General features: G+C 49.9%; 3 protein-coding genes and 1 pseudogene across 3 annotated transcripts; 2 read left to right on the top strand and 2 right to left on the bottom strand.

The window, feature by feature from the left end:
• Nucleotides 1-327: 327 nt before the first annotated feature.
• On the bottom strand, nt 328-1,280 carry LOC139790606 (olfactory receptor 14J1-like). The gene has a single exon (XM_071732480.1). It carries the CDS (start codon nt 1,255-1,257, stop codon nt 328-330), a length of 930 nt encoding a protein of 309 aa, XP_071588581.1. The 5' UTR covers nt 1,258-1,280.
• Nucleotides 1,281-5,559: 4,279 nt separating this feature from the next.
• Nucleotides 5,560-6,463, bottom strand: LOC139790559 (zinc finger protein 502-like). Its single transcript, XM_071732426.1, has one exon. It carries the CDS (start codon nt 6,322-6,324, stop codon nt 5,560-5,562), a length of 765 nt encoding a protein of 254 aa, XP_071588527.1. The 5' UTR covers nt 6,325-6,463.
• Nucleotides 6,464-15,230: 8,767 nt separating this feature from the next.
• LOC139790590 (zinc finger protein 3-like) lies at nt 15,231-16,930 on the top strand. Its single transcript, XM_071732459.1, has one exon. The coding sequence runs from the start codon at nt 15,772-15,774 to the stop codon at nt 16,450-16,452; it is 681 nt and encodes a 226-aa protein (XP_071588560.1). The 5' UTR covers nt 15,231-15,771; the 3' UTR covers nt 16,453-16,930.
• Nucleotides 16,931-20,457: 3,527 nt separating this feature from the next.
• Nucleotides 20,458-22,011, top strand: LOC139790567 (olfactory receptor 14J1-like; annotated as a pseudogene).
• Nucleotides 22,012-25,790: the final 3,779 nt, after the last annotated feature.

Raw genomic sequence — 25,790 nt, 5'->3', positions numbered from 1 at the left:
GGATCCAACCCTTACAGCAGAGGAATCTCAGAAAAAGGACATCAGGTAAAGAAGTCACTGCTGGATCGTTTATTTGATAAACTTCCCAGAGAACAAAGATGTTATTTGAAATATTTTTCCAAAAAGCTTTGTTTAACACCAGAAAGGAAGATACAGGAAATGGTATGAACAATGAGATTTATTTGTGCACATCATTATGATGTGTAAAAGAGAGAAAACACCTCCACCCCCAGCAGCTCCATAAAGCAGGCTGAGTCTGTTGTAAGACACATCATTAATGCTATGAGACACATTATCAGTTACATGCACGATAAATTGAGCTTTTTATTACTTGAGAAAAATTCCTGTTGTGAGTTTCTTCACAGCACCCTTGAGCTCTTGGTTCCTCATGCTGTAGATGAGGGGGTTCACTGCTGGGGGAACCACCAAGTACAGAACTGCCATTGCCAAGTCCAGGGATGGGGAGGAGATGGAGGGGGGCTTCAGGTAGGCAAAGATGGCTGTGCTGATGAACAGGGAGACCACAGCCAGGTGAGGGAGGCACGTGGAAAAGGCTTTGTGCCTTCCCTGCTCAGAGGGGATCCTCAGCACAGCCCTGAAGATCCACACATAGGACACCACGATGAAAACAAAACACCCAAATCCAAAACAGCAACCTATAACCACAACCCAAATTTCCCTGAGGTAGGAGTGTGAGCAGGAGAGCTTGAGGATCTGGGGGATTTCACAGAAGAACTGGTCCAGGGCATTGCCCTGGCAGAGGGGCAGGGAAAATGTATTGGCTGTGTGCAGCAGAGCAGTGAGAAACCCAGTGCCCCAGGCAGCTGCTGCCGTGTGGACACAAGCTCTGCTGCCCAGGAGGGTCCCGTAGTGCAGGGGTTTGCAGATGGCCACGGAGCGGTCGTAGGACATGATGGTCAGGAGACAGTACTCAGCTGTGATGAAGACGAAAAAGAAAAAGAGCTGTGCAGCACATGCCTTATAGGAGATGTCCGTGTTGTCCCCGAGGGAATTGGCCATGGCTTTGGGCAGAGTGGTGGAGATGGATCCCAGGTCGAGGAGGGAGAGGTTGAGGAGGAAGAAGTACATGGGGGTGTGGAGGTGGTGGTCACAGGCGATGGTGGTGATGATGAGGCCGTTGCCCAGGAGGGCAGCCAGGTAGATGCCCAGGAAGAGCCAGAAGTGCAAGAGCTGCAGCTCCCGCCTGTCTGCAAATGCCAGGAGGAGGAACTGCCTGATGGAGCTGCTGTTGGACATCTGCTGATTCTAAAAGGCATGGGGAGCTGTTTGAGGAGGAAAAACAAAAATTTAGGAGACGATTCTCTGAAAAATGAGACCCTTTTCCCATACACCATCTTCATCCTACTGACACTTTTCTAGGAGTTCTTCCCTAAAGACCATGGCTACAACCCTGCTTGTTGATATTTGTGTCTGCAGAAGGGACTCTGTCCTCTGGCTGCCAAGGAGTTTTCCCAGCCCTGCAATGGGGGCTTCATGGGAATGGTGGGGACAGGGACCAATATCAGAGTAGAAATTATTCATATGCAATCATTGGTGATGCCAAAGTCTTGCATGTTCTGTGCTCTCTGCATAAAAGAGCCTGCAAAACAGAAGGCAGTTTGAGAGGTTTGTTTTTTCTAGCTCCCCCCATCTCCTCTGGGGAGTGTTCTTGGGTATCAGAACCCCTCAGCATTGCTGCAGCACTCAGGCAGAACAGAGTGAGCAAAGAGCATTGCCTGCAGCTGCATGCAGAGAAGGGGGAGCTGGGCTGTGTCTCTGCCTCTCCCTGCTGACAGCAGAGGGACCCAGCTCAGAGCACTCAGTGTCTGACCCTTTCTCAAAATCTCAGCACCCCTTTTCCAGCCCAGGACTCACGAGGCTCATTGTGCCCCCTGGAAGGCAGCTCCCAGCTTGGACAGACAGCCCAAGGAGACAGCCCAGGGATGGAATGAGGGCATCTGATGAAGGGAGGTCAGCTCCCTGCCCAGCCTCACTCAGACTGCACTGCCCAGAGCTTCCCAGGGCAGAGCACAGCTGGACACCTGGGAGGTGGGCACATGGCAGCACATGGCAGATGCACTTCAGCTCTCCTGTGAGCAGATGGAGGAGGAGGTGCCCAACACCCCAGACCCCACGGGCTGGCTGAGGGCTCTGCTGTCACACAGACCCTGATGGAGCTGGGAAGCTGATGCTGGATGTATGTGTAGGGTATAGGAGGGTGAAAGCACTGGATGAGGTTCCTAGCACACAGGAGGGTGATGGTGTAGGGACTCAGCCCCTGATCTCACCTCCCCAGATGAGGTTTCCTCCCACCTTAAAAAGACAGAGAAAAGTGTAATACAGCCTGAGGAAAGTCAGGTTTCCCAGCAGGAACCTGTGCCCTCACTGTGCATATAAAAATCTCCCCCAGAAAAAATCTGGGTATGATTTTGGATCCAAGAGTAGTGTTGTCCCACAGAAACGTCACAAGGCTGAGATCTGCCCCTGGCAGGCAGGCAGGCAGCAGAGTCCCTGCCCCAGCACACAGCTCCTGGGCTGCAGGACCCTGCTCTGAAGGACAGCCAAGGCCACCCCTGCCTGCACACACCCCCTCAGCCCCTGCAGCCATCCCCAGCAGAAGGCAGCCCCATGGCCTCTCCCTCTGACGCTGCTCCAGGACAGCCCTGCTCTGCCAAACCTTTTCCTCCTGCCCACCAAAATCCTCCTCAAGGATCCCAACAGCTGTGGCCCAGGCTGCCAGCTGGAGAAGGAAGACCCCCTCCAGGAAGCCCAGCTTCACTGCCCTGCAGCCAGAGACTCACCATGGCAGAGGCTGGGAAGATTTCTCTCTCCCCCAGCCCAGGCAGCTCTCAGCTCTCCTCCCTGCCCAGGCTGCCTTTCTCCTCTCTCTGCCTCCTCTCTCTGCCCTGCCCTGCTGCCTGCAGGCAGTGCCCTCAGCCCTGCTGCGCTCTGCAGAGGAGCTGCTCCTGCCCAGAGCTCTCTCTCTGCAGCACTCTCTGCTTGCCAGCAGCTCTCTCAGGCTCAGGAGCCCGGCCCAGCAGCACAGGACCAGCGCCAGACTTGGCCACTTGCTCAACTCTCTCGGGGCTCCCTCCAGCTCTCCCTGGGGCTCCCCAGGAACCCAGTGGGACACACACTGAAGTCATGGCTCATGTCCCCTCCCTCCCTCCTTTCCAGCACAGCCACTTCCCCTCTAGAGACACAACCTCTGCTTCTCCCACTCTCCCACTGGACACCCAGGCAGTGCCAGGGGGAATCTCCTTTCCCTCCTCTTCCCACGCAAGCCACGGGTGACACTGGAGGTGCCAGGGCTGCTCCAACCTCAGTCAGGGCAGCTGCTCAATTGAGTGGCCAAGCACAGCCCTGAGGGGCTACAGGAAATGGCAGGGCACTCCAGCACAACCACCTGCTGCTGGCACAACAGCACAGGACTGTCACATCCCATGGCCTGACCCAGACAACAGCCAAAGGAGATTCCATCTCCCAGGCCAGAGTTTCCCTTTCAGGGAAAATTTACCTTTGGAGGGTAAACAAGGAGTGACAGCCTCCTGACACCATGCGAGTACCCCTTGATCAGATTAAGATGAAATGAAATATTTATCCACAATCAAAACATCAATTCTGTTGCTCTAAGAATTGAAGTTTATTTTCAAGTAATTTTTAGGGAACACAAATCACTCACAAGTATGCATGAATATAGATATATATTGCTTGGCTGATTACTTGGATCACAAAAACCACATACTCAAATGACATCTCAACAATGCAATCCCCTCAACCCATGAATCCACACATCACAAGGCACGATGATATCATAAGGCAATATCATAAGGCAATGATATCGTGATAGCTACAAGCTTAGCATCTTCACTCCAGCTTCTTCAGTTCAGGCAGTGGTGATATGTATGATGTGCAGAGTCCTTGTTCTTCAAGCAGTGTCACCTCCAAAGCTAAGGGTTCTGTAGCAACATCCTTGGGACTTGATGTACCTGTGAATTTAGTTCTCCAAAAGCATTTCTAATTCAAGTGTTCAAGAGGTGCACTTTACAAATTGATGTCTTTTAGGACACTAAAAGGGCACCCAAAATCCGAGACTTTTTGGTGGCATTAAATGCAGTAACATAATTCTCAATGTACCATGATCACAAACTTCACAGCAGTTGAGAATAAAAAAACCAAATAAGAATGGAAAATCTACACAAATGCAGCACAATTATAAATGCAAAAAGAACTCATAATTAATTTTCTCTCAGCTTTGGTCCTTCTGCAGATTTCAGCAACAGTTATTTATCCCATTATCTTCTCTCATGGATTAGTTTTCCATAGTAATAACATTCCATTATCACAGGTATCATTGCCATACACACACCTACCTATGTTAGTCAGCCAGTAAATTTCCATGAGACTCCCTTAAAATATTGCTTATACTTTTCTACAACTTCTGTACTTCTACTTCTGTAAAACCATTGCATATATGTTTCTATAAACTACTACTTCTATTTCTCTAAGTCTACTGCTTCACAAGAAATGAATCAATCAAGCAAGGAAGATGTTCTGGGGGTTTTCTTCCACATCCTTTTCACTGAGCTCGCACCAACACTTTCAATCGTCTTGAAAAAAAATCCAAGTTGTAATTCTCTTACTTCAGGAGACAGCTGAGAGAAGCCTTACTGCAGGCTGCTCGAGGTGTCCCATCACATCACCCCTGGTGTCACAGAGGTTTCAGGAGAGCTCATGAAGCATCCCTCCTGACAGGCAAGGAGCAGTAACGCTCCTCTGAAGAGCTGTGCCAGCTCCTGGAGTCTGCAGGCATCTACAAGGTGGTGAAGGGTCTGGAGAAGAAGTGCTCTGAGGAGAGACTGAGGGAATTGGGAATGTGCAGTTGGGAGAAGATGAGGCTGAGAGGAGAGCTTCTTGCTCTCTACCACTCCCTGACAGGAGGTTGTGTTGAGGTGGGTGCTGGCCTCTTCTCTCAAGTGAACAATGAGAGGACAAGAGGACATGGCCTGAAGTTGCACCAGGGGAGGTTTAGGAGGAAGAATTTCTTTTCTGAGAGAGTAGTTAGGTGTTGAAATGGTCAGTGCAGGCAGGTGGTAGAATCACCATCCCTGGAAGGATTTAAAAACCATGTAGTAGAGATGATCCTGCTCTGTTGCTGTCAGCATTGTCCTGCAGTCTGCTGCCTCCCTCTTCTACTGCTCCCTCAGCTGCATGCCCAGCCTGGTGTGCAGGAAAAGTGTCCAGGATCCCATCCTGCCACATCCCTTTAGGAGGGTGTCATAATTGGAAATACTTTCCTGTTTTTATCTTGTTTGGAAAAAAGCCTTCATGATGCTGAAACATATATTAGAAGTCAAATTTTGGATGGGACATGAAGTGGTTCCTGAGCTGACTCCATTTTGTTTTCCACAAGAAGATGAAGAAAGCATCATTGGTGTGATGGAGCTTGGAAAATGAGGGAAACTTGACCCTTCATACTTGGTGATGGCTGTGCTGGGTCAGGTAATGACAGATGAAATCTAATTTTGAGTAAAATCTCTTGTTGCACTGGGAGTTGCTTTAAAATTTTTCACTGGTATGGAGGCGTTGATGGTTCTTCAAAGCGTGGCTTTGCCTGAAGCTCTTCCAACACGCAGGACACTTGTAGGGACGTTCACCTGTATGGATCCGTAGGTGCCGGGTGAGACTCGAGCTGACTGTGAAGCTTTTCCCACAGTCAGGACACTTGTAGGGACGTTCACCCCTATGGATCCGTAGGTGTCGGGTGAGACTCGAGCGGGCTGTGAAGCTTTTCCCGCACTCGGGACACTTGTAGGGACGTTCACCCCTATGGATCCGTAGGTGTTGGGTGAGACTCGAGCTGGATGTGAAGCTCTTCCCGCACTCAGGACACTTGTAGGGACGTTCACCCCTATGGATCCCTCGGTGTTGGGTGAGACTCGAGCTGGATGTGAAGCCCTTCCCACACTGGGGACACGTGTAGGGCTTTTCCTCAGTGTGGACATGTTGGTGATTAATCCAAGAGGTGCTGTTGTTGAAGGCTTTCCCACAGTGAGTGCAGGGATACAACTTCTCTCCTGTATGGATGCGGTGATGGCGTAATAAATTGGAACTCTTGGAAAACTCCTTCCCACACTCCAGACACTTATAGGGTCTCCTTCCCATGTGGGTGCAGCGATGCTGAGATAAATGGGAACTCTGGGCAAACTCCTTCCCACACTCAGAACATTTAAAGGGTTTCTCACCCGTATGGATCCGTTGATGCTTGATTAAAGCTGATCTCCACCGAAAACCTTTCCCGCAGTCAGGGCAGGTGTAGGACATGGTGCCTGTGTGATGGTGTCACCGTTGGACCAGATCCGAGATGTCGCTAAACCGTCCCCCGCAGTCAGGACACCTCTGGGGTCTCTCACCCCAATGGATTTTCTGATGGTGGAAGTGGGCTGAGCAGATCCTAAACTTTCTCCCGCATTCCTCACTGGTGTCAAACTTTTCTCCTGCATGGATTTCAATGATTTTCAAAATTACACTTATACCAAAATCTTTCCTATCCTTATGACACTCAGTGAGGTTTTTGCCCAGATGGAGACATCCCGTGTTTCAGAAAGAAGCCATAGTATGGTGACAAAATAGGGGTTGGGCTTTTTTTGTTTTGGTGGCAGCCAAAACCTACATCAAACATACTGTAGGTGAAAATGGAATGCGAGGTGGAATAGGGAGGGTAACCATAGAGTTGGACACCCACTGATCATCCTTTACTTCATCTTTAGGAGCTACACTTGCAACCAAAACCCAAAGAGGCCATTGTGTGGGGCAGGGGGTGCTGTGGTTTTCAGCCACTCCTGGCTTGAGCTGTGATGGCCCAGTTGTACTGGACACTGGACACTGGACACTGGAAGAGGTAATTTAGGATTCCCCCATTGGTGTCTTAAACCGCTGGGATGAATCAGGGGTCTTATATCCCACCCAACCACTTCGATATGAGTTTGGGTCCCCTGTCATGGTAAGAAATCCCACCATGGCCTATAGGATTCCCCTACTGCACCCACATGCAGGATGAGCTGCCATCCAGTGGGATGCGTTGGGGTCTCCTAAGGGAGTCCCCGATTGTGGCTTCTAAGCCCTGGGGTTATCAAGTCCCCTGGAAGGATTCCGGACTTGCCATCCTTATCCCTGGCTCGAGGGTGATTTGAGGGTCCCCAGTTGCAGACCCCAAACCCTTGGCATGACTTTGGGGTCCCCTATCACATCCCTGCCCACCAGTATTTATTGGTCTCCCCGCATATTATTTTGAGGGAGATAAAATCACAGCTCTTCCACCCTCTAGATGAGTTGGAGTCTTGACAATCTCACCACCCTCACCCCAGGGATAAGTTTAGTTCCCCCCTCTCACCCATCCCCCTTCCTCCCCCATCTTGTGCTGCTCACCCCCAGTTTGGGCAGTACTGGGATAACCACTCCCCTCCCATCACCTCCCATCACCTCCCAGTACCTGCAGAGGGGACACAGCTCAAGCTGGTGGGGGTGGGGGGGCGATGCTCTGGCACTCACCAGTTGGGGGGTCCTGGCTGCAGGGCGGGGGGTGTGGGTGCAGTCCCAAGGTGGAGGAGTGAAACTTCCCGGGAGCTGCAGCGCAATCATGGGAAGCAGCAGGGGGAGGAAGAAAAGGTGGGGAGGGGCCTCGGGGGGAAGGGACCTGACCAGGGGAGGACGAGGTTATAAGTTGGCAGGGGGGGAAACCAGGGTTGTGTCCTGGGGGTTTGGGGACATCAGGCTTGTGGCATGGGCAGGGGGAGGGGACACATCAGAGCTGGGTGGTGCTGACCTAACCTCAACACAAAGCCCACAGGCCCTGGAGATAAGAGGCTGTTAATTCACTGCTTTCAGGTGTAAACTCAGGGGGACAATGACCAACTCAGTGGGTACTGCCCTGAGGGTTCTTTCTTATCCTTCACTTCCACTTCAGGCTCATCTTGTTTCTGATCCTGGGAAAAATTAACGCTAAAATATATTTTTTCTGTTCAGAGCACCTCAAGTTTTTGGAGGCTTTAGACTCCAACTAAACCAGAGCAAGGGAGATCAGAAGTGCTGTGTTGGGTTCTCTCCTGCTCCGGAAAGAGCGATACGTGTGACCATGGGCTAAAATCCAGGGAAGATGCTTAGACCTCAAACAGTTCACCTCAGTCCATCGACCCAGCCTATCCAGATCCCTCTCTAGAACTTTTCTAGTCTCTGGCAGATCCACACTCCCACCCAGCTTGGTGTCATCTGCAAACTGCCTGAGGGTGCACTCACCCCTTGTCCAGATCATTGATAAATAGACTGAAGCAGAGCAGTCCCAGCACCCTGGGGAACACCACTGGTGAGCAGCCACCAGCTGGACTGAGCTCCACTCAGCACAACTCTTTGGGCCCAGACATCACCCAGGGTTTGACCCACTGAAGAGGCCACTGCTCTAGGCCAGATGTAGCCAGTTCCTCCAGAAGGATTTTCTGGACAATGCTGCTGAAGTCTTTACTAATGTCAAGGTAGTCAACATCCTCCACCTTTCCATCATTCAATCAATGGTCACCTTGTCACAGAAGGAGATCAGGTTGGTCAAGCAGTCCCTGCCTTTCATAAACCCATCTGGCCCCCATCTCCTGGCTGTCCTGCACATGCTGTGTAATGGCACTCAGACCATCTGCTCCATCCCCTTCCCTGGCAGTGGTCAAGCTGACAGGCCTGTCAAGATCAAGCTGACAGGTCGCCGACCATCTCCCCTTGGATCATGGGGGCTCCATTCTGCTCCCTGTCCCTGTCTGCCAGCACAGGGGACTGGGTACCCAGGAACAACTGCTCCTACTGCTGAAGCCTGGGACAAAGAAGGCATTAAATACCTCAGCCTTCTCCTTACCCTTGGTTTCTGTTTCTTCCTGGCATCCAATAAAGGATGAAGATTCTCCTTCACTCTCCTTTTGTTGCTAATGTGTTCACAGAAACATTGATTATGTTCTTTAAAGGCAGCAGAGAGGTTAATTTCACACTGTGTTTGGCCATTGTAATTTTTTCCCTCTGTAGCCTCCCTGAGTCTCCCTGAGTGTCTTGCTCCTTTTTCCAAAGGCCACAAACTCTCCTTTTCTCGATGAGTTTTTACCAAATCTCTCTATTCAGCCAGGCTGGGCATCTTTCCCCACCAGTTCATCTTACAGCACATGGGGCCATCTGATCCTTCACCTTTAAGAGTCTTTTCTTGAGCAATGTCCAAACTTCCTGAAATCCATTACCCTTCAGGACTGCCTCCCAAGGGATTCTCTCACCCAGGCTCTGAAAGAGGCCAAAATTTGCCTGCCAAACCTCCAAGGTGACAGTTCTGCTGACCCTCCTCCTTACTTCTCCAGGGATCAGTTCTTCTGACCAAGGCTGGATTTACAGGAGACCAGGCTTCCTAACAAGGGATGGGAAGAGCTTGTCCCACAGAGGTGAAAGGGGCTTAGGACAGGAGATATCAGGGCTAATTAGCAGAGCTTTACACTAGGTATGAAGGGGGCCAGGGGTGAAAGTGGGGTCACTGGAGAGGAGCCTGAATGTGACACACCAGTACCTGGGGGAGAAGGGTGTGCAAGCAAGGGCTCACAGTTCTGGGGGAAGTGAGGTGTGAAGATGAACAATAAAAACTGTAGGAAAAATGCACAACACATCCCAACAACCCCAAGAAGGGGCAAGGAGCAAACAAAGTGCAGAGCCTCAACAGAACCTTCTGCCTGCTGGTGGTGATACAGTGACCATTTCTAAAGTCACCTTTCCAGGCACAGACTGTCCAGACAAAGGCCATTCCCATTCCTCTCCAATTGTCCCCTTCTCCTACTCTTTATTCATCCAGGTGCCTCTCCCCTGGACTGCTGCATTGAGTAGGAATGGTGGGGATGGGAGGTGAGAAGTAAAGTTGTCCACACAGTGTCAGACCACAGGGAACTTCTTTCACCTTTTGTCTAAACTGAAAATTGTGAGATGATCTGTTAAAATATTAAATGAGAACACAACAAGAAACAAAAAAAAACCCAGAATCAGTTTTCACTAATCACAGTATTCAATGTTCCTCCTTAAGTGCAGTGGGAAAACCTCTCCAGTTAGCTGTGCTAATCTTGAAGATGTGAAGAATATCCCATGGAGAGCCATGGCCCTTTAGTGCTCTCTGTATTTCACTGAGCCCCAGGGTGTGTTTGGTGCTGAGTCCATGATCCTCAGGTGCTGAGAGATGAATGAACAAACTGCTCCAGAAGTCAGAATGGAACCTGAAAGTACCTTGAAGCATTGATTGGCCCCGCTGAGGACCATTGCTGCCAGAGCCTCCCCATGGCCTTGTTAGAGCAGATCACTGGAGGCCATGATTGCAGGGAGGCAAAAATTCTGTATAGGTGGCTCTGAAAGCAAGGATTTTTCATTATTTATTTATTAATGCATCATTGAGGACAAACTCTGACCTCCAGTCGATGAAAAGGCAGAGCCCATGGCTCACTTGTAGGTCAGGACTCTACCTACAGACAGTACAGTATGAAGATGAGTAATGAAAATTCTGACATGTCTTGACCTCCCCAAGAAGGGGAAAGTCCAGAGCATCAGGACAAAATGACTCCCGGTACACCATGGTGGTTGAGGCAGCTGCCATGTCTGAGGTGACAAAGCCCTTGGTCCTGCTGGGCCTTTCAGCCTTCCAGAGCCCTTGGCCACCTCTCCTGCAGGCTGACCTACACTGTCCATGCCTGCAGCTCCTTCTTTAAACTGCTTTAAAAAGGCTTTAAACTGAAGGACAAAGAGGGAGGAACCCAAGATGGCAATGATCACCCCACCATCACCCCTACAACTGATCTGGGATAAAACCAGGCCTGCTGACCCCAGGATTCCAGCCTGGACTTTCCCAGGGCTGCCCTTGAGCCTTGGTGGTGACATGAGAGTTACTGGGGATAAGGGGTGAGGAACATGGAACCATTTTTCTGTATATTTGTGTATATTTAGTAATTTTTAATTTTCTCATTACTGTTTCATTGAAGCTGTGTAGTTCAGTTTCCAACCCAAGTCTCTCTCCCTTATTCTCCCTCCTTTCTTTGTCAGGGTGGGGAGGGGCATTGTTGCATAAACTAACAGTGCTCTGTGAGTGTTTTTCAGGATAATGTTGTGGTGATCAAACCAGAACTGGTTTCATCAACTGGCATCCAGTAACCTCCTCAAATTAACATCTGCAATCTGAAACCTGCGGACCATGGACATGAACTGCTGCAATCATTTCTTGCTTTAAGAGTCTGCTACAATAGATGAACATCTGCAATCATAAACTAAATTAACTCAGTGGGTTTTAGTAGAGAGAATTAGTAATAATTTCTGTATAGGTGTATTTAGGGATAAGAGATAGTAATGACTGGAGCATACACAAATGCTATGGAATAAGGGGTGGAAAGTCCTGGTTTGAGCCAGGATAAAAGTAGTTTTCTGTCTTGTATTTTTGCTTTCAGCTAAGTCTCTCCTAAGCAGCTGCACTTGCTGAAATGAACAGCCAGTTTCTCAGTCAGTGTCTGCTTCTAGGACTGATAGGACTCGATGTTTATAGTTAGAGCTGGAGAATGGTCTGCAGAGCCAAGGGTTTCAGCTGAACAGCTGGAGTTATGGCCATCAGGACAGCTCAGTCTCTCTCTTCTCCATCAGCTCTATCTCCTACCTCTCCAGTCACTGTGCTGGAAGCTGTCTCATGCCCACCTCAGGGTGGGACAAAGGGGGCTTTGGGGAAGGGGTCCCAACCACAAAGCACCCAAAGCATTCTCCAACCCTTTGCACTCCAACAGCCATGAGGGATTGCTCCCTTGTACATTTGTAAAATTTTATTGAGTATTTTATTGTTAAAAATGACCGAGACTCAATATTCTGTTAATGGTTTAATTTAATTAATAAAATTGAAATTGATTAATAAAGTTGAAATTGCAATAAGCAAAAAAGCGCTGGGTGCAGGGGGAGTCTCCGCTCCACTCACACAAGCAACCCCTAAAACTCTGGAATTACCTTTTATTGATTACAATTCTATGAATATTCAAAAGGAGGTGGGTTCACATACATATTCATAGGGATTACATCATGCCATTATAATATTCATGATAAGTGGAGTCCAGGCGGAGTCTTCTTTTGGGGAGATATCCGGGGGGTCGTCAGGGGGTCTTTGGATGAAGTAAGAGGTCTTCCTCAGGCTTGAACTTTTTACCTTTCTTGATTTTGCTGACTTCATTATATTGTTACAAGGAGATATCAGACCCTAGCCATAACTTTCCTCTTATCTGCTGGTTGTGACATCTTTATGTTCTTCTTGTGCAGATGTTCACATTCCTTTGTTAGCCTTGGCAATGTCTTGTTTTAAGAACAGGACCTGCACTTTTAAATATCTATGAGACAGAAGTTAGTCTCCTTGTATTTCCTGTTTCAGTGGAAATTTACATGTCTCAACTGCTTTGCCTAGCTCCCTATTCACTTCTTACTCAGTTTAATTCTTTTCCTGACTTTTACTGGTTAGGAATACAAATTCGTCAACATATGTTACAGGGGGTTTGTGCTTCCCCTTAATTGGTTGTGCTTCACAAATTTAACCCCTTAAAAGGTGTTAAATTAAGCACCTTTTATATCCAGATCAAATTCAAACTCAGTCGCCGCAGATTCAGACGAAATATTTCCTCAGTGTTCCTCAGGATCCCAAAATCCAGGTTCTTCACCCTCTGTTCAAAAACCAATCCCCACCCAGAGCAGAGATATTTGGTTTATTAAGATCTTCCCAGACAAGGTGCCAGGAGACATTTCCCCAAAGCCTGAAGGGCCTCTGGAGAAGAATTTAGTGTTTGCTGTGCAGACCAAAGACACAGAAGAACCTTCAGGGCAGTAAAGGCTGCCTTGGTCATTGTCCTCCTGATTTACACCTGAAAGCACTGATTCAACAGCTTCTTATTTCCAGGCTCCTGAGGTCTTTGTTTTGTGATCAGGTCAGGAAGTGTGTCCTCCCATTCCCTCCTCCCCACCCCCTTTACACCAGCCCTTCAGGTTTTTAAGCTTGGAATAACTTTTGTGGCTGTTAACCCTTTTCTTTCAACAACAAATCCCCCTCATGAGACTCATGGAGGTATTTTACACATCCCATAACCTTCAATTTTGTTCTTGTAGAACCATGAATCACAGAATGGTTTGGGTTTAGGGGACATGAAAGATCATCTAGCTCCAACCCTCTGCACGGGCAGGGACATCTCCCACTTGAACAGGATGCTTTAAGCCTCTTCCAACCTGGCCTTGAGCAGTTCCAGGGATGATTCTGTGATAAAATGTGTAACCCTTGGAAATGATGAAGGGGGTGTCAGGTGATCATTCCCAAAGCTCACATACCTTTTGACAAGCCTTGCAGTTTAGAAAGTTTTTGAATCACTGGAGAATCTGTTGGAGGGGAAAGGGGGGAATGAATGAATCCCTGAGGGTTGCAATGAGGCAATGTCTTAATAGCATCATAATAATAATGATCTAATATTAACAATGATTATGATGGCTCCTCTGGGAAGGTGACAGTCATGGTAAGTAGAGGAGGATGTCCCAGGTGTGGGAACATTGCCTGGTAAGACTGGACACACTGGGGAAGTCAGCCATGGAAGAAGCCAAGCCATCCCCCAAAACTTCAGTCATAGAATGATTTGGGTTGGAAGGGACCTTGAAAGTCATTTAGTCCATACAGGGAGACTCCTGGTGATCATACTGTGGAACACTGGGCTTGGCAGTGTCAAAGCATCTTCCCTGGATTTTAGCCCATGGTCACATGTATTGCTCTTTCCGGAGCAGGAGAGAACCCAGCACAGCATTTCTGATCACCCTTGCTCTTGTTTAGTTGGAGTCTGAAGCCTCCAAAAACTTGAGGTGCTCTGAACAGAAAAAATATATTTTAGAGTGAATTCTACCCAGGATCAGAAACAAGATGAGTGTGAAGTGGAAGTGAAGGATAAGAAAGAACCCTCAGGGCAGAACCCTCAGGGCAGTACCCACTGAGTTGGTCATTGTCCCCCTGAGTTTACACCTGAAAGCAGTGAATTAACAGCCTCTTATCTCCAGGGCCTGTGGGCTTTGTGTTGAGGTTGGGTCAGCACCACCCAGCTGTGATGTGTCCCCTCCCCCTGCTCATGCCACAAGCCTGATGTCCCCAACCCCCCCAGGACACAACCCTGGTTTTCCCCCCCTTCCTACTTCCAACCTCGCCCCCTGGGCACGTTAATTACTGCTGAACACCAGGGGGGGTGTGGCTAAGCCAGGTCTCTTGGGCTGCAGTTTGCCTGCAGTGTGCCTGATACCTGCTCCTCTTGTCTGCCTGATGTCCCCAACCCCCCAGGACACAACCCTGCTGTGTCCCCCCTGCCAACTTCCAACCTCACCCCTTGGGTCAGGTCCCTCCCCCCCGAGGCCCCTCCCCCCCTTTTCTTCCTCCCCCTGCACTTCCCGTGATCGCACTGCAGCTCCCGGGAAGTTTCACTCCTCCACCTTGGGACTGCACCCACACCCCCCGCCCTGCAGCCAGGACCCCCCAACTGGTGAGTGCCAGAGCATCACCCCCCCCCCCACCAGCTTGAGCTGTGTCCCCTCTGCAGGTACCGAGAGGTGATGGGAGGGGGGTGGTTATGCCAGAACTGCCCAAACTGGGGGTGAGCAGCACAAGATGGGGGATGGAGGAGGATGGGTGAGAGGGGGGAACTAAACTTATCCCTGGGGTGAGGGTGGTGGGATTGGCAAGACTCCAACTCATCTAAAGAGTGGAAGAGCTGTGATTTTATCTCCCTCAAAATAATATGCGGGGAGACCAATAAATACTGGTGGGCAGGGATGTGATAGGGGACCCCAAAGTCACGCCAAGGGTTTGGGGTCTGCAACTGGGGACCCTCAAATCACCCTCAAGCCAGGGATAAGGATGGCAAGTCCGGAATCCTTCCAGGAGACTTGATAACCCCAGGGCTTAGAAGCCACAATCGGGGACTCCCTTAGGAGACCCCAACGCATCCCACTGGATGGCAGCTCATCCTGCATGTGGGTGCAGTAGGGGAATCCTATAGGCCATGGTGGGATTTGTTACCATGACAGGGGACCCAAACTCATATCGAAGTGTTAGTGTGGGATATAAGACCCCTGATTCATCCCAGCGTTTTAAGACAGCAATGGGGAATCCTAAATTACCTCTTGCAGTGTCCAGTACAACTGGGCCATCACAGCTCAAGCCAGGAGTGGCTGAAAACCACAGCACCCCCTGCCCCACACAATGGCCCCTTTGGGTTTTGGTTGCAAGTGTAGCTCCTAAAGATGAAGTAAAGGATGATCAGTGGGTGTCCAACTCTATGGTTACCCTCCCTATTCCACGTCACATTCCATTTTCACCTACAGTATGTTTGATGTAGGTTTTGGCTGCCACCAAAAACAAAAAAAGCCCAACCCCTATTTTGTCACCATACTATGGCTTCTTTCTGAAACACGGGATGTCTCCATCTGGGCAAAAAACTCTCTGGGAGTCATAAGGATAGGAAAGATTTTGGTATAAGTGTAATTTTGAAAATCATTGAAATTCATGCAGGAGAAACCTTTGACACCAGTGAGGAATGCAGGAGAACGTTTAGGATCTGCTCAGCCCATTTCCACCATCAGAAAATCCATTGGGGTGAGAGACCCCAGAGGTGTCCTGACTGCAGGAGACGGTTTAGCAACAGCTCGGATCTGGTCCAACGGTGACACCATCACACAGGCACCATGTCCTACACCTGCCCTGACTGTGGGAAAGGTTTTAAAAGGAGATCACATTTTATCCAGCATCAACGGATCCATACGGGTGAGAAACCCTTTAAATGTTCTGAGTGTGGAAAGGAGTTTTCCCAGAGTTCCCATTTATCAAAACATCGCCGCATCCACACGGGAGGGAGACCCTATAAGTGTCTGGAGTGTGGGAAGGAGTTTGCCCACAGTTCCAGTTTATCACGCCATCACCGCATCCATACAGGAGAGAAGTTGTATCCCTGCACTCACTGTGGTAAAGCCTTCAACAACAGCACCTCTTGGATTAGTCACCAACATGTCCACACTGAGGAAAAACCCTACACGTGTCCCCAGTGTGGGAAGGGCTTCACATCCAGCTCGAGCCACACCCGACACCGACGGATCCATAGGGGTGAACGTCCCTACAAGTGTCCCGAGTGCAGGAAGAGCTTCACAGCCAGCTCGAGTCTCACCCAACACTTACGGATCCATAGGGGTGAACGTCCCTACAAGTGTCCTGACTGTGGGAAGAGCTTCACATCCAGCTCAGGTCTCACCCAACACCTACGGATCCATAGGGATGAACGTCCCTACAAGTGTCCGCACTGTGGGAAAAGCTTCCGTCGACACTCCCATTTGAAGAAGCATCAACGCCTCCATACCAGTGAAAAACTTTAAAGCAACTCCCAGTGCAACAAGAGATTTTACTCGAAATTAGATTTCATCTGTCATTACCTGACCCAGCACAGCCATCACCAAGTATGAAGGGTCAAGTTTCCCTCATTTTCCAAGCTCCATCACACCAATGATGCTTTCTTCATCTTCTTGTGGAAAACAAAATGGAGTCAGCTCAGGAACCACTTCATGTCCCATCCAAAATTTGACTTCTAATATATGTTTCAGCATCATGAAGGCTTTTTTCCAAATAAGGAAAAAACAGGAAAGTATTTCCAATTATGACACCCTCCTAAAGGGATGTGGCAGGATGGGATCCTGGACACTTTTCCTGCACACCAGGCTGGGCGTGCAGCTGAGGGAGCAGTAGAAAAGGGAGGCAGCAGACTGCAGGATAATGCTGACAGCAACAGAGCAGGATCATCTCTACTACATGGTTTTTAAATCCTTCCAGGGATGGTGATTCTACCACCTGCCTGGACTGACCATTTCAACACCTAACTACTCTCTCAGAAAAGAAATGAGAGATCTGACCTAAACCTCCCCTGGTGCAACTTCAGGCCATGTCCTCTTGTCCTCTCATTGTTCACTTGAGAGAAGAGGCCAGCACCCACCTCAACACAACCTCCTGTCAGGGAGTGGTAGAGAGCAAGAAGCTCTCCTCTCAGCCTCATCTTCTCCCAACTGCACATTCCCAATTCCCTCAGTCTCTCCTCAGAGCACTTCTTCTCCAGACCCTTCACCACCTTGTAGATGCCTGCAGACTCCAGGAGCTGGCACAGCTCTTCAGAGGAGCATTACTGCTCCTTGCTTGTCAGGAGGGATGCTTCATGAGCTCTCCTGAAACCTCTGTGACACCAGGGGTGATGTGATGGGACACCTCGAGCATCCTGCAGTAAGGCATCTGTCAGCTGTCCCCTGAAGTAAGAGAATTACAACTTGGATTTTTTTTCAAGACGATTGTAAGAGTTTTGGTGAGAGATCAGTGAAAAGGATGTGGAAGAAAAGCCACAGAACATCTTCCTTGCTTGATTGATTCATTTCTTGTGAAGCAGTAGACTTACAGAAATAGAAGTAGTAGCTTAAAGAAACATATATGCAATGGTTTTACAGAAGTAGAAGTATAGGAGTAGCAGAAATGTATAAGCAATAGTTTAAGGGAGTCTCATGGAAATTTACTGGCTGACTAACATAGGTAGGTGTGTGTATGGCAATGGAATGTTGTTACTAATGAAAACTTATCCATGAGAGAAGATAATGGGATATGAAAATGTTGCTAAAATCTGCAGAAGGACCAAAACTGAGAGAAAATTAGTTATAAGTTCTTTTTGTATCGATAATTGTGCTGCATTTGTGTAAATTTTCCATTCTTACTGGGTTTTGTTATGCTCAACTGCTGTGAAGTTTGTGATCACCCTACATAGTGAATTATGTTACTGCATGTAATGCCACCAAAAAGTCACTGATTTTGGGTGCCCTTTTAGTGTCCTAAAAGACATCAATTTGTAAAGTGCACCTCTTGAACACTTGAATTAGAAATGCTTTTGGAGAACTAAATTCACAGGTACATCAAGTCCCAAGGATGTTGCTACAGAACCCTTAGCTTTGGAGGTGACACTGCTTGAAGAACAAGGACTCTGCATATCATACATATCACCACTGCCTGAACTGAAGAAGCTGGAGTGAAGGTGCTAAGCTTGTAGCCATCATGATATCATTGCCTTATGATATTGCCTTATGATATCATCGTGCCTTGTGATATTTGGACTCATGGGGTGAGGGGATTGCATTGTTGAGATGTCATTTGAGTATGTGGTTTTTGTGATCCAAGCAATCAGCCTTTGTGATTGCACAGCCTGAACACTGAAGTGTCTACTTTTGTGCTTTTAGAATATCTATATTCATGCATACTTGTGAGTGATTTGTGTTCCCTAAAAATTACTTGAAAATAAACTTCAATTCTTAGAGCAACAGAATTGATGTTTTGACTGTAGAGAAAGAGACCTTGAGTTTCCTTTCATCTTGATCTGATCAATGGGTATTTGGATAGTCTAAGGAGGCTGTCACTTTTTATTTACCTTCAGAGGGTAACTTTTCCCTGAAAGGGAAACTCTGGCCTGGGAGATGGAATCTCCTTTGGCTGTTGTCTGGGTCAGGCCATGGGATGTGACAGTCCTGTGCTGTTGTGCCAGCAGCAGGTGGTTGTGCTGGAGTGCCCTGCCATTTCCTGTAGCCCCCCAGGGCTGTGCTTGGCCACTCAATTGAGCAGCTGCCCTGACTGAGGTTGGAGCAGCCCTGGCACCTCCAGTGTCACCCGTGGCTTGCGTGGGAAGAGGAGGGAAAGGAGATTCCCCCTGGCACTGCCTGGGTGTCTAGTGGGAGAGGGGGAGAAGCAGAGGTTGTGTCTCTAGAGGGGAAGTGGCTGTGCTGGAAAGGAGGGAGGGAGGGGACATGAGCCATGACTTCAGTGTGTGTCCCATTGGGTTCCTGGGGAGCCCCAGGGAGAGCTGGAGGGAGCCCCGAGAGAGCTGAGCAAGTGGCCAAGTCTGGCGCTGGTCCTGTGCTGCTGGGCCGGGCTCCTGAGCCTGAGAGAGCTGCTGGCAAGCAGAGAGTGCTGCAGAGAGAGAGCTCTGGGCAAGAGCAGCTCCTCTGCAGAGCGCAGCAGGGCTGAGGGCACTGCCTGCAGGCAGCAGGGCAGGGCAGAGAGAGGAAGGAGAGAGAGGAGAAAGATAGCCTGGGCTGGGAGGAGAGCTGAGAGCTGCGTGGGCTGGGGGAGAGAGAAATCTTCCCAGCCTCTGCCATGGTGAGTCTCTGGCTGCAGGGCAGTGAAGCTGGGCTTTCTGGAGGGGGTCTTCCTTCTCCAGCTGGCAGCCTGGGCCACAGCTGTTGGGATCCTTGAGGAGGATTTTGGTGGGCAGGAGGAAAAGGTTTGGCAGAGCAGGGCTGTCCTGGAGCAGCGTCAGAGGGAGAGGCCATGGGGCTGCCTTCTGCTGGGGATGACTGCAGGGGCTGAGGGGGTGTGTGCAGGCAGGGGTGCCCAGGGCTGTCCTTCAGAGCAGGGTCCTGCCTGCCAGGGGCTGTGTGCTGGGGCAGGGACTCTGCTGCCTGCCTGCCTGCCAGGGGCAGCTCTCAGCCTGCCCGGGGAGCTCCCTGGTGCTGGCAGAAGCTGTGGCTGCCAGGAGGCAGGGAGCACAGGGCAGGGTCCTTCTGGTTTTGTGACGTTTCTGTGGGGGACCACTACTCATGGATCCAAAATCCTACCCAGATTATTTTAGAAGGGATTTTTATGATCATTGTCAGGGCACAGGTTCCGGCTGGGAAACCTGGCTTTCCTCAGGCTGTACTTCCACTTTTCTCTGTCTTTTTAAGGTGGGAGGGAACCTCATCTGTGGAGGTGAGATCAGGGGCTGAGTCCCTACACCATCAACCTTCTGTGTGCTAGTAACCTCAGCCAGTGCTTTCACCCTCCTTTACCCTACAGATACATCCAGCATCACCTTCCCAGGTTCATCAGGGTCTGTGTGACAGCAGAGCCCTCAGCCAGCCCGTGGGGTCTGGGGTGTTGGGCACCTCCTCCTCCATCTGCTCACAGGAGAGCTGAAGTGCATCTGTGCTGCCATGTGCCCACCTCCCCCTGCCCAGGGGCTGGAGGTGCCTGCCAGGCATTATCACCACCTGGGAGGGGTTGTGCAGGGCTGGGGGAGGGAAAGGCTTTCCTGAGTGCCTTTCCTCTGCCTCTCTCCATGCCCCCCTCAGCTGCTCTTGCTGTTGATGTCAGGCTGGGAGCGGGAGTTTCAGCTGCAGGCACAGCTCTTGGGGCTCCTGCCATGCAGATGGTTTCAGGCAAGGAGGTGTCCAGCTGTGCTCTGCCCTGGGAAGTCTGGGCAGTGCAGTCTGAGTGAGGCTGGGCAGGGAGCTGACCTCCCTTCATCAGATGCCCTCATTCCATCCCTGGGCTGTCTCCTTGGGCTGTCTGTCCAAGCTGGGAGCTGCCTTCCAGGGGGCACAATGAGCCTGGTGTGTCCTGGGCTGGAAACGGGGTGCTGAGACCTTGAGAAAGGGTCAGACACTGAGTGCTCTGAGCTGGGTCCCTCTGCTCTCAGCAGGGAGAGGCAGAGACACAGCCCAGCTCCCCCTTCTCTGCATGCAGCTGCAGGCAATGCTCTTTGCTCACTCTGTTCTGCCTGAGTGCTGCAGCAATGCTGAGGGGTTCTGATACCCAAGAACACTCCCCAGAGGAGATGGGGGGAGCAAGAAAAAACAAACCTCTCAAACTGCCTTCTATTTTGCGGGCTCTTTTATGCAGAGAGCACAGAACATGCAAGACTTTGGCATCACCAATGATTGCATATGAATAATTTCTACTCTGATATTGGTCCCTGTCCCCACCATTTGCATGAAGCCCTCATTGCAGGGCTGGGAAAACTCCTTGGCAGCCAGTGAACAGAGTCCCTGCTGCAGACACAAACATCAACAAGCAGGGTTGTAGCCATGGGCTTTAGGGAAGAAAAGTGTGTGTGTGTAGGATGGAGATTTGGAATGGGAATTGGGTCTCATTTTTCAGAGAATCATCTCCTAAATTTTTGTGTTTCCTCCTCAAACAGCTCTCCATGCTTTTAAAAGCAGCAGATGTCCAACAGCAGCTCCATCAGGCAGTTCCTCCTCCTGGCATTTGCAGACAGGCGGGAGCTGCAGCTCTTGCACTTCTGGCTCTTCCTGGGCATCTACCTGGCTGCCCTCCTGGGCAACGGCCTCATCATCACCACCATCGCCTGTGACCACCACCTCCACACCCCCATGTACTTCTTCCTCCTCAACCTCTCCCTCCTCGACCTGGGATCCATCTCCACCACTCTGCCCAAAGCCATGGCCAATTCCCTCAGGGACAACACGGACATCTCCTACAAGGCATGTGCTGCACAGCTTTTCTTCTTTGTCTTCTTCATCTCAGGAGAGCTTTCTCTCCTGACCATCATGTCCTACGACCGCTCCGTGGCCATCTGCAAACCCCTGCACTATGGGACCCTCCTGGGCAGCAGAGCTTGTGTCCACATGGCAGTAGCTGCCTGGGGCACTGGGTTTCTCACTGCTCTGCTGCACACAGCCAATACATTTTCCCTGCCCCTCTGCCAGGGCAATGCCCTGGACCAGTTCTTCTGAGAAATCCCCCAGATCCTCAAGCTCTCCTGCTCACACTCCTACCTGAAGGAAATTTGGGTTGTGGTTGTAGGTTGTTGTTTTGGATTTGGCTGTTTTGTTTTCATCGTGGTGTCCTATGTGGAGATCTTCAGGGCTGTGCTGAGGATCCCCTCTGAGCAGGGAAGGCACAAAGCCTTTTCCATGTGCCTCCCTCACCTGGCCGTGGTCTCCCTGTTCATCAGCACTGGCATCTTTGCCTACCCAAAGCCCCCCTCCATTTCCTCCCCATCCCTGAACCTGGTAGTGACAGTTCTATATTCAGTGGTTCCTCCAGCAGTGAACCCCCTCGTCTACATCATGAGGAACCAGGAGCTCCAGGGTTCTCTGAGGAAGCTGATGACTGATATTTTTCAGCAGCCATAGACTGCCTGCCTCCATCTGCGATCGGATGCAGGCGTATACCATGAACTGTCAAGTTAGCTTTTTTTCTTTTTTTCGATATTGTATGTTCTTATTTTAAAGAAATGTTGCTATTGATCCCCTCCCCATTTTCCACCCATATTGTGTCATACAGATACTTAATGTTTGTGGGGTCGTGGCTTTTATTAAGTAAAACAAATGAATCTTCAACAGTTTATTTTTCTCTGATACCCATCCTAAGTGCAGCAGGAATGTATGGGAAGGAAAAGTAATGTCATTATTCATCCCTCCTGCTTTATTATGCACCAGCCTTTTCTGATCAATAAACTTTGTGTAAGTGGAGGACCTCTACTCAATTAAAGTGAAATAAATGAACGTTCACCATTTTTTTTCTCTGATTTCTCTGGTCAGTGTTTCAGGAAAGAAAGGGAAGTGAAAGCCCCTCCCTGGCTGCAGCAGCCCTGGGAAGGCTGCTCTGTGCCTGGAGCAGTCAGAGCTCTTGAGGACCACAAGGGCCAGGGCTGTTGTGCTGGGCTGGGCAGAGGGGATGGCCCCGAGGGGCTGCAGAGCTCTGCGGATCTCCTGGAGAGGAGAGCAGGGGACACAGGGTGCCTCCTGCTCCTTTTGCCATGCATGGTCACCCATCTGGGGCTCTGAGCTCTCCCTGCCCCCCAGGAGCTGCTGTGCCCTTCCGAGGGGCTGGGACTGTGGTGGGACTGCCCAGAGCAGCCTGGGGAGGGCACTGATGTGGGTCCAGCAGCAACTGGGCTGTGCTGGGAGAGAGGGGAGGGGAGGTGGGAGAGCCTGGAGGGAGCTGTTCTGGGCTGGCAAGTGAAACCCTGGCAGAGAAAGCCATGGGTGTGTAACTGGCCCTGCAAGAGCACTCGAGGGCAAAAGCAACATCTCCCATGGCTGTGTAGGAGACCAAGGCTGAAGAAGAAGGGAAGTGCAGGGCTCCTGCTGATGGGACAGGGATCTGAGGAAGAGGAGACACCAATAATGCTGAGGGACTCAATTGCCTTCTGGGATGGAGTCTTTCCTCAGGAGCTCTCCCAGGCTTTTTTGCTCTATGGAAGGCATCAAGGAGCAGCAGAGCTCATCTGGAGAGAAATCTCAGAAGGACACATGCCAGTGTCTGCCCCTGCAGGGGACTCACCCGGGCCATGGCACAGGCTGGGGCTGCCTGGGTGGGAGCAGCCCCGAGGGAAAGGTCTTGGTGGGCACTTGTCATGACCTGGGGAGGGCACCCAGGGAGACACAGCTCACACCCCCTTGCTTTCTCAACTCCTTCTCAGAGAGGAGCCAAGGTGCTGCTGGATCCAACCTGAGTGCCAAACCTGGCCCTGCTGTGGAGAGGGACTGAAACCATACTGTCCCAGAAAGTGCTCGACAGCTCCTCTGACAGCACTGACTGGTACAGAGTGAAAGAACTGAGGGTCACATTATCACTTAGAGGAGCAATTCTTTCCCTAGGAAAGAAACAAAACAGGCCTAACAAAATCAGACAAACAAACAGCGATAAGAGGAATGTCCTGGGGCATTCCTAAATCCCCAGCCCAGAGCAAGGCTGATTAGAGGGATGGGATCAGAAGCATCCATCCCAGACTCTGAGGCACACACTCTTCTCAGACCACGCCACGCTTAATTCTGTCCCTGAGTTTTTACCCATCCCAGCAAAACTCCAGACTCTTTGTGTTTGTGAAGCCTGCAGGACCACAGATCACAAGCACTCTTCTAACCGGAGGCAGGAGGTGCAAAGCAGCCTCCATCCCTCAAGGTGGTACATGGGCTAAGATAGGGACACAGGTTGGGTTGCAGCCTGTGACTGCCTTCCAAACCCTTGACAGCTGAGGATAAAGACTGACCACATACTTTTTTTCCTCCCACAGAATGCTTTATGTGTCTTGTAGGTCCATACCAGACTCCTCATTCATTTCCAAAAAGGTGGCACGGCTAGTCCTTTTGGAGTGACTATGAGAAATACATTGTCATGTATTTCATGAGAAATACATGAGAAATACAAGTGTGGTCTGTCACATCCCTTCACACCCAAAGAGTTCTATGACTTTATGATGGAACTTCTCTTGGTAGTCTAAACCCTTCACAAAGGTCACCTTGGGAGGTCCAGACTGTAGGGAAAGAACAAGAAGTTTTACCCCGAGGGTATCCTTGGGTTAGAGCTTTACCCAGAGGGGTTCTGGATCAGCCCAGGGTTTTGTTTTCAAGGCAAAGCCAGGGAGAGCAGAGAGAAAGCAGAGAAGGTGTCTGGAAATGCTGGGGTGAGATTAAGTTGGGAAAGCAGGAAGGGTGACAACAGCCTGAAGGGAAGGAGCTGCAGGCATGGACAGTGTAGGCCAGCCTGCAGGAGAGGTGGCCAAGGGCTCTGTCAAGGAGTGAGGTCATTGTCCCCTTGGCCATAGCAGTGTCCTGGGCCACCAAGGCTGGGGAGAGGAAACTTTCTCTTGAGGCTCTCAGGATCTGCCTTCCCAGGGCCTGGGGTCAGGGCTTGGCCTTTCTGCTGCATCCAACAAACCAAAGGGTTTTCTCAGCATTACAGCCACCAGCACAGGGCCTTTGCCTCCTGCAATCATGGCCTCCAGGGATCTGCTCTAACGAGGCCGTGGGGAGGCTCTGGCAGGCTCAGGGGGGCCCATCAGTGTGTGAAGGTATTTTGGGTTTTGCTTCTGACTTTGACTTTATCAGAGATTTTTTTTTTTTTCTCTCAATATCTGAAGTTCATTTACTGGGCCTCAAAAGGCCACAGGAGCTTTTCATCTTTTGTTTTTTCCTTCATGTCTTCAAGACGTGTAGAGCTCCTTGGAGGTATTAATTTTGTTCCCGATGGATATCAGGATGAAGATTTCAATGTGCACCTTTGCAGTCTTATTTGAGAGGGAACATTTCATTATTTGTACTTCAGCGGGGAGGTTCTAGCAGCATTCTCCAAGTGTAATGACCCAGAGGGTCTCCTCAGGAGGTCTGCACCAGAAGGAGAAGCAGCTCCTTGAGGTGTGACCCTGGATGGACACCCTTGCTCCTCACCTCCCCAACCCCACAACTGCTCTCCTTGGCCCCTGGCACTTGCATCACTTCTCCTCCCATCAGACTTCTCCCCTGCTCTCTGCAGCTGGATGGTTCAGCTCCTTTGCACCAGCTCCCCCCTCTTTTCCTTAGAGAACTGCTGCACACGGGCACAGCAGGAGTTTTCCTCTCTGCAAACAAAGCAAAGCAAAGCATGATAAAGTTTCATGGCCAATCCAACACACTCCTCAACCATAGGCTAAGTACGAGCTGCCCCTCATGAGGTTGTTCCTCTGTGCCCCTCTCCCCTCGGTTCCCCCCAGTGATGCTCGTGACCAAACCCCTCCTTCCCCTTTAGTTCCCCAATTAAAGTGCTGCCCAATTAACGCCGATTCACCGCCCTCTACTGACGGCTCTAAAGCTGGAAATGAGGGGCGTGGGGGGAATATTCAGAGAAATCAAATGGAGAGTAAAAAGGAAAATTGATTGAAATTAATTAAATTATATAATTGTAAATAGAATCTTAAAATAAAAGAAAAAATAGTTAAATGCATAAAATAATCAGATAAATAATAAATAACAAAAATAAAAAATAAAAAAAAAAGAAAATAAAGAATAAAAATAAAGAATAAAAATTAATAATAAATAATAAATTGTAGGCAGCAGGTGCCAGGACTTGCCGGGTGATGGGTCCGGACGGTGCTCTCCCCGCCTGTGCCCAGTTGGGGCTGGCCCAGGTGCGCATGCCCGGGATCAGCAGG

The sequence above is a fragment of the Heliangelus exortis genome (genome assembly GCF_036169615.1).
Source record: "Heliangelus exortis chromosome W unlocalized genomic scaffold, bHelExo1.hap1 SUPER_W_unloc_2, whole genome shotgun sequence".
Classification (NCBI taxonomy): domain Eukaryota; kingdom Metazoa; phylum Chordata; class Aves; order Apodiformes; family Trochilidae; genus Heliangelus; species Heliangelus exortis.
This window is presented reverse-complemented; position numbering and strand designations above follow the sequence as displayed.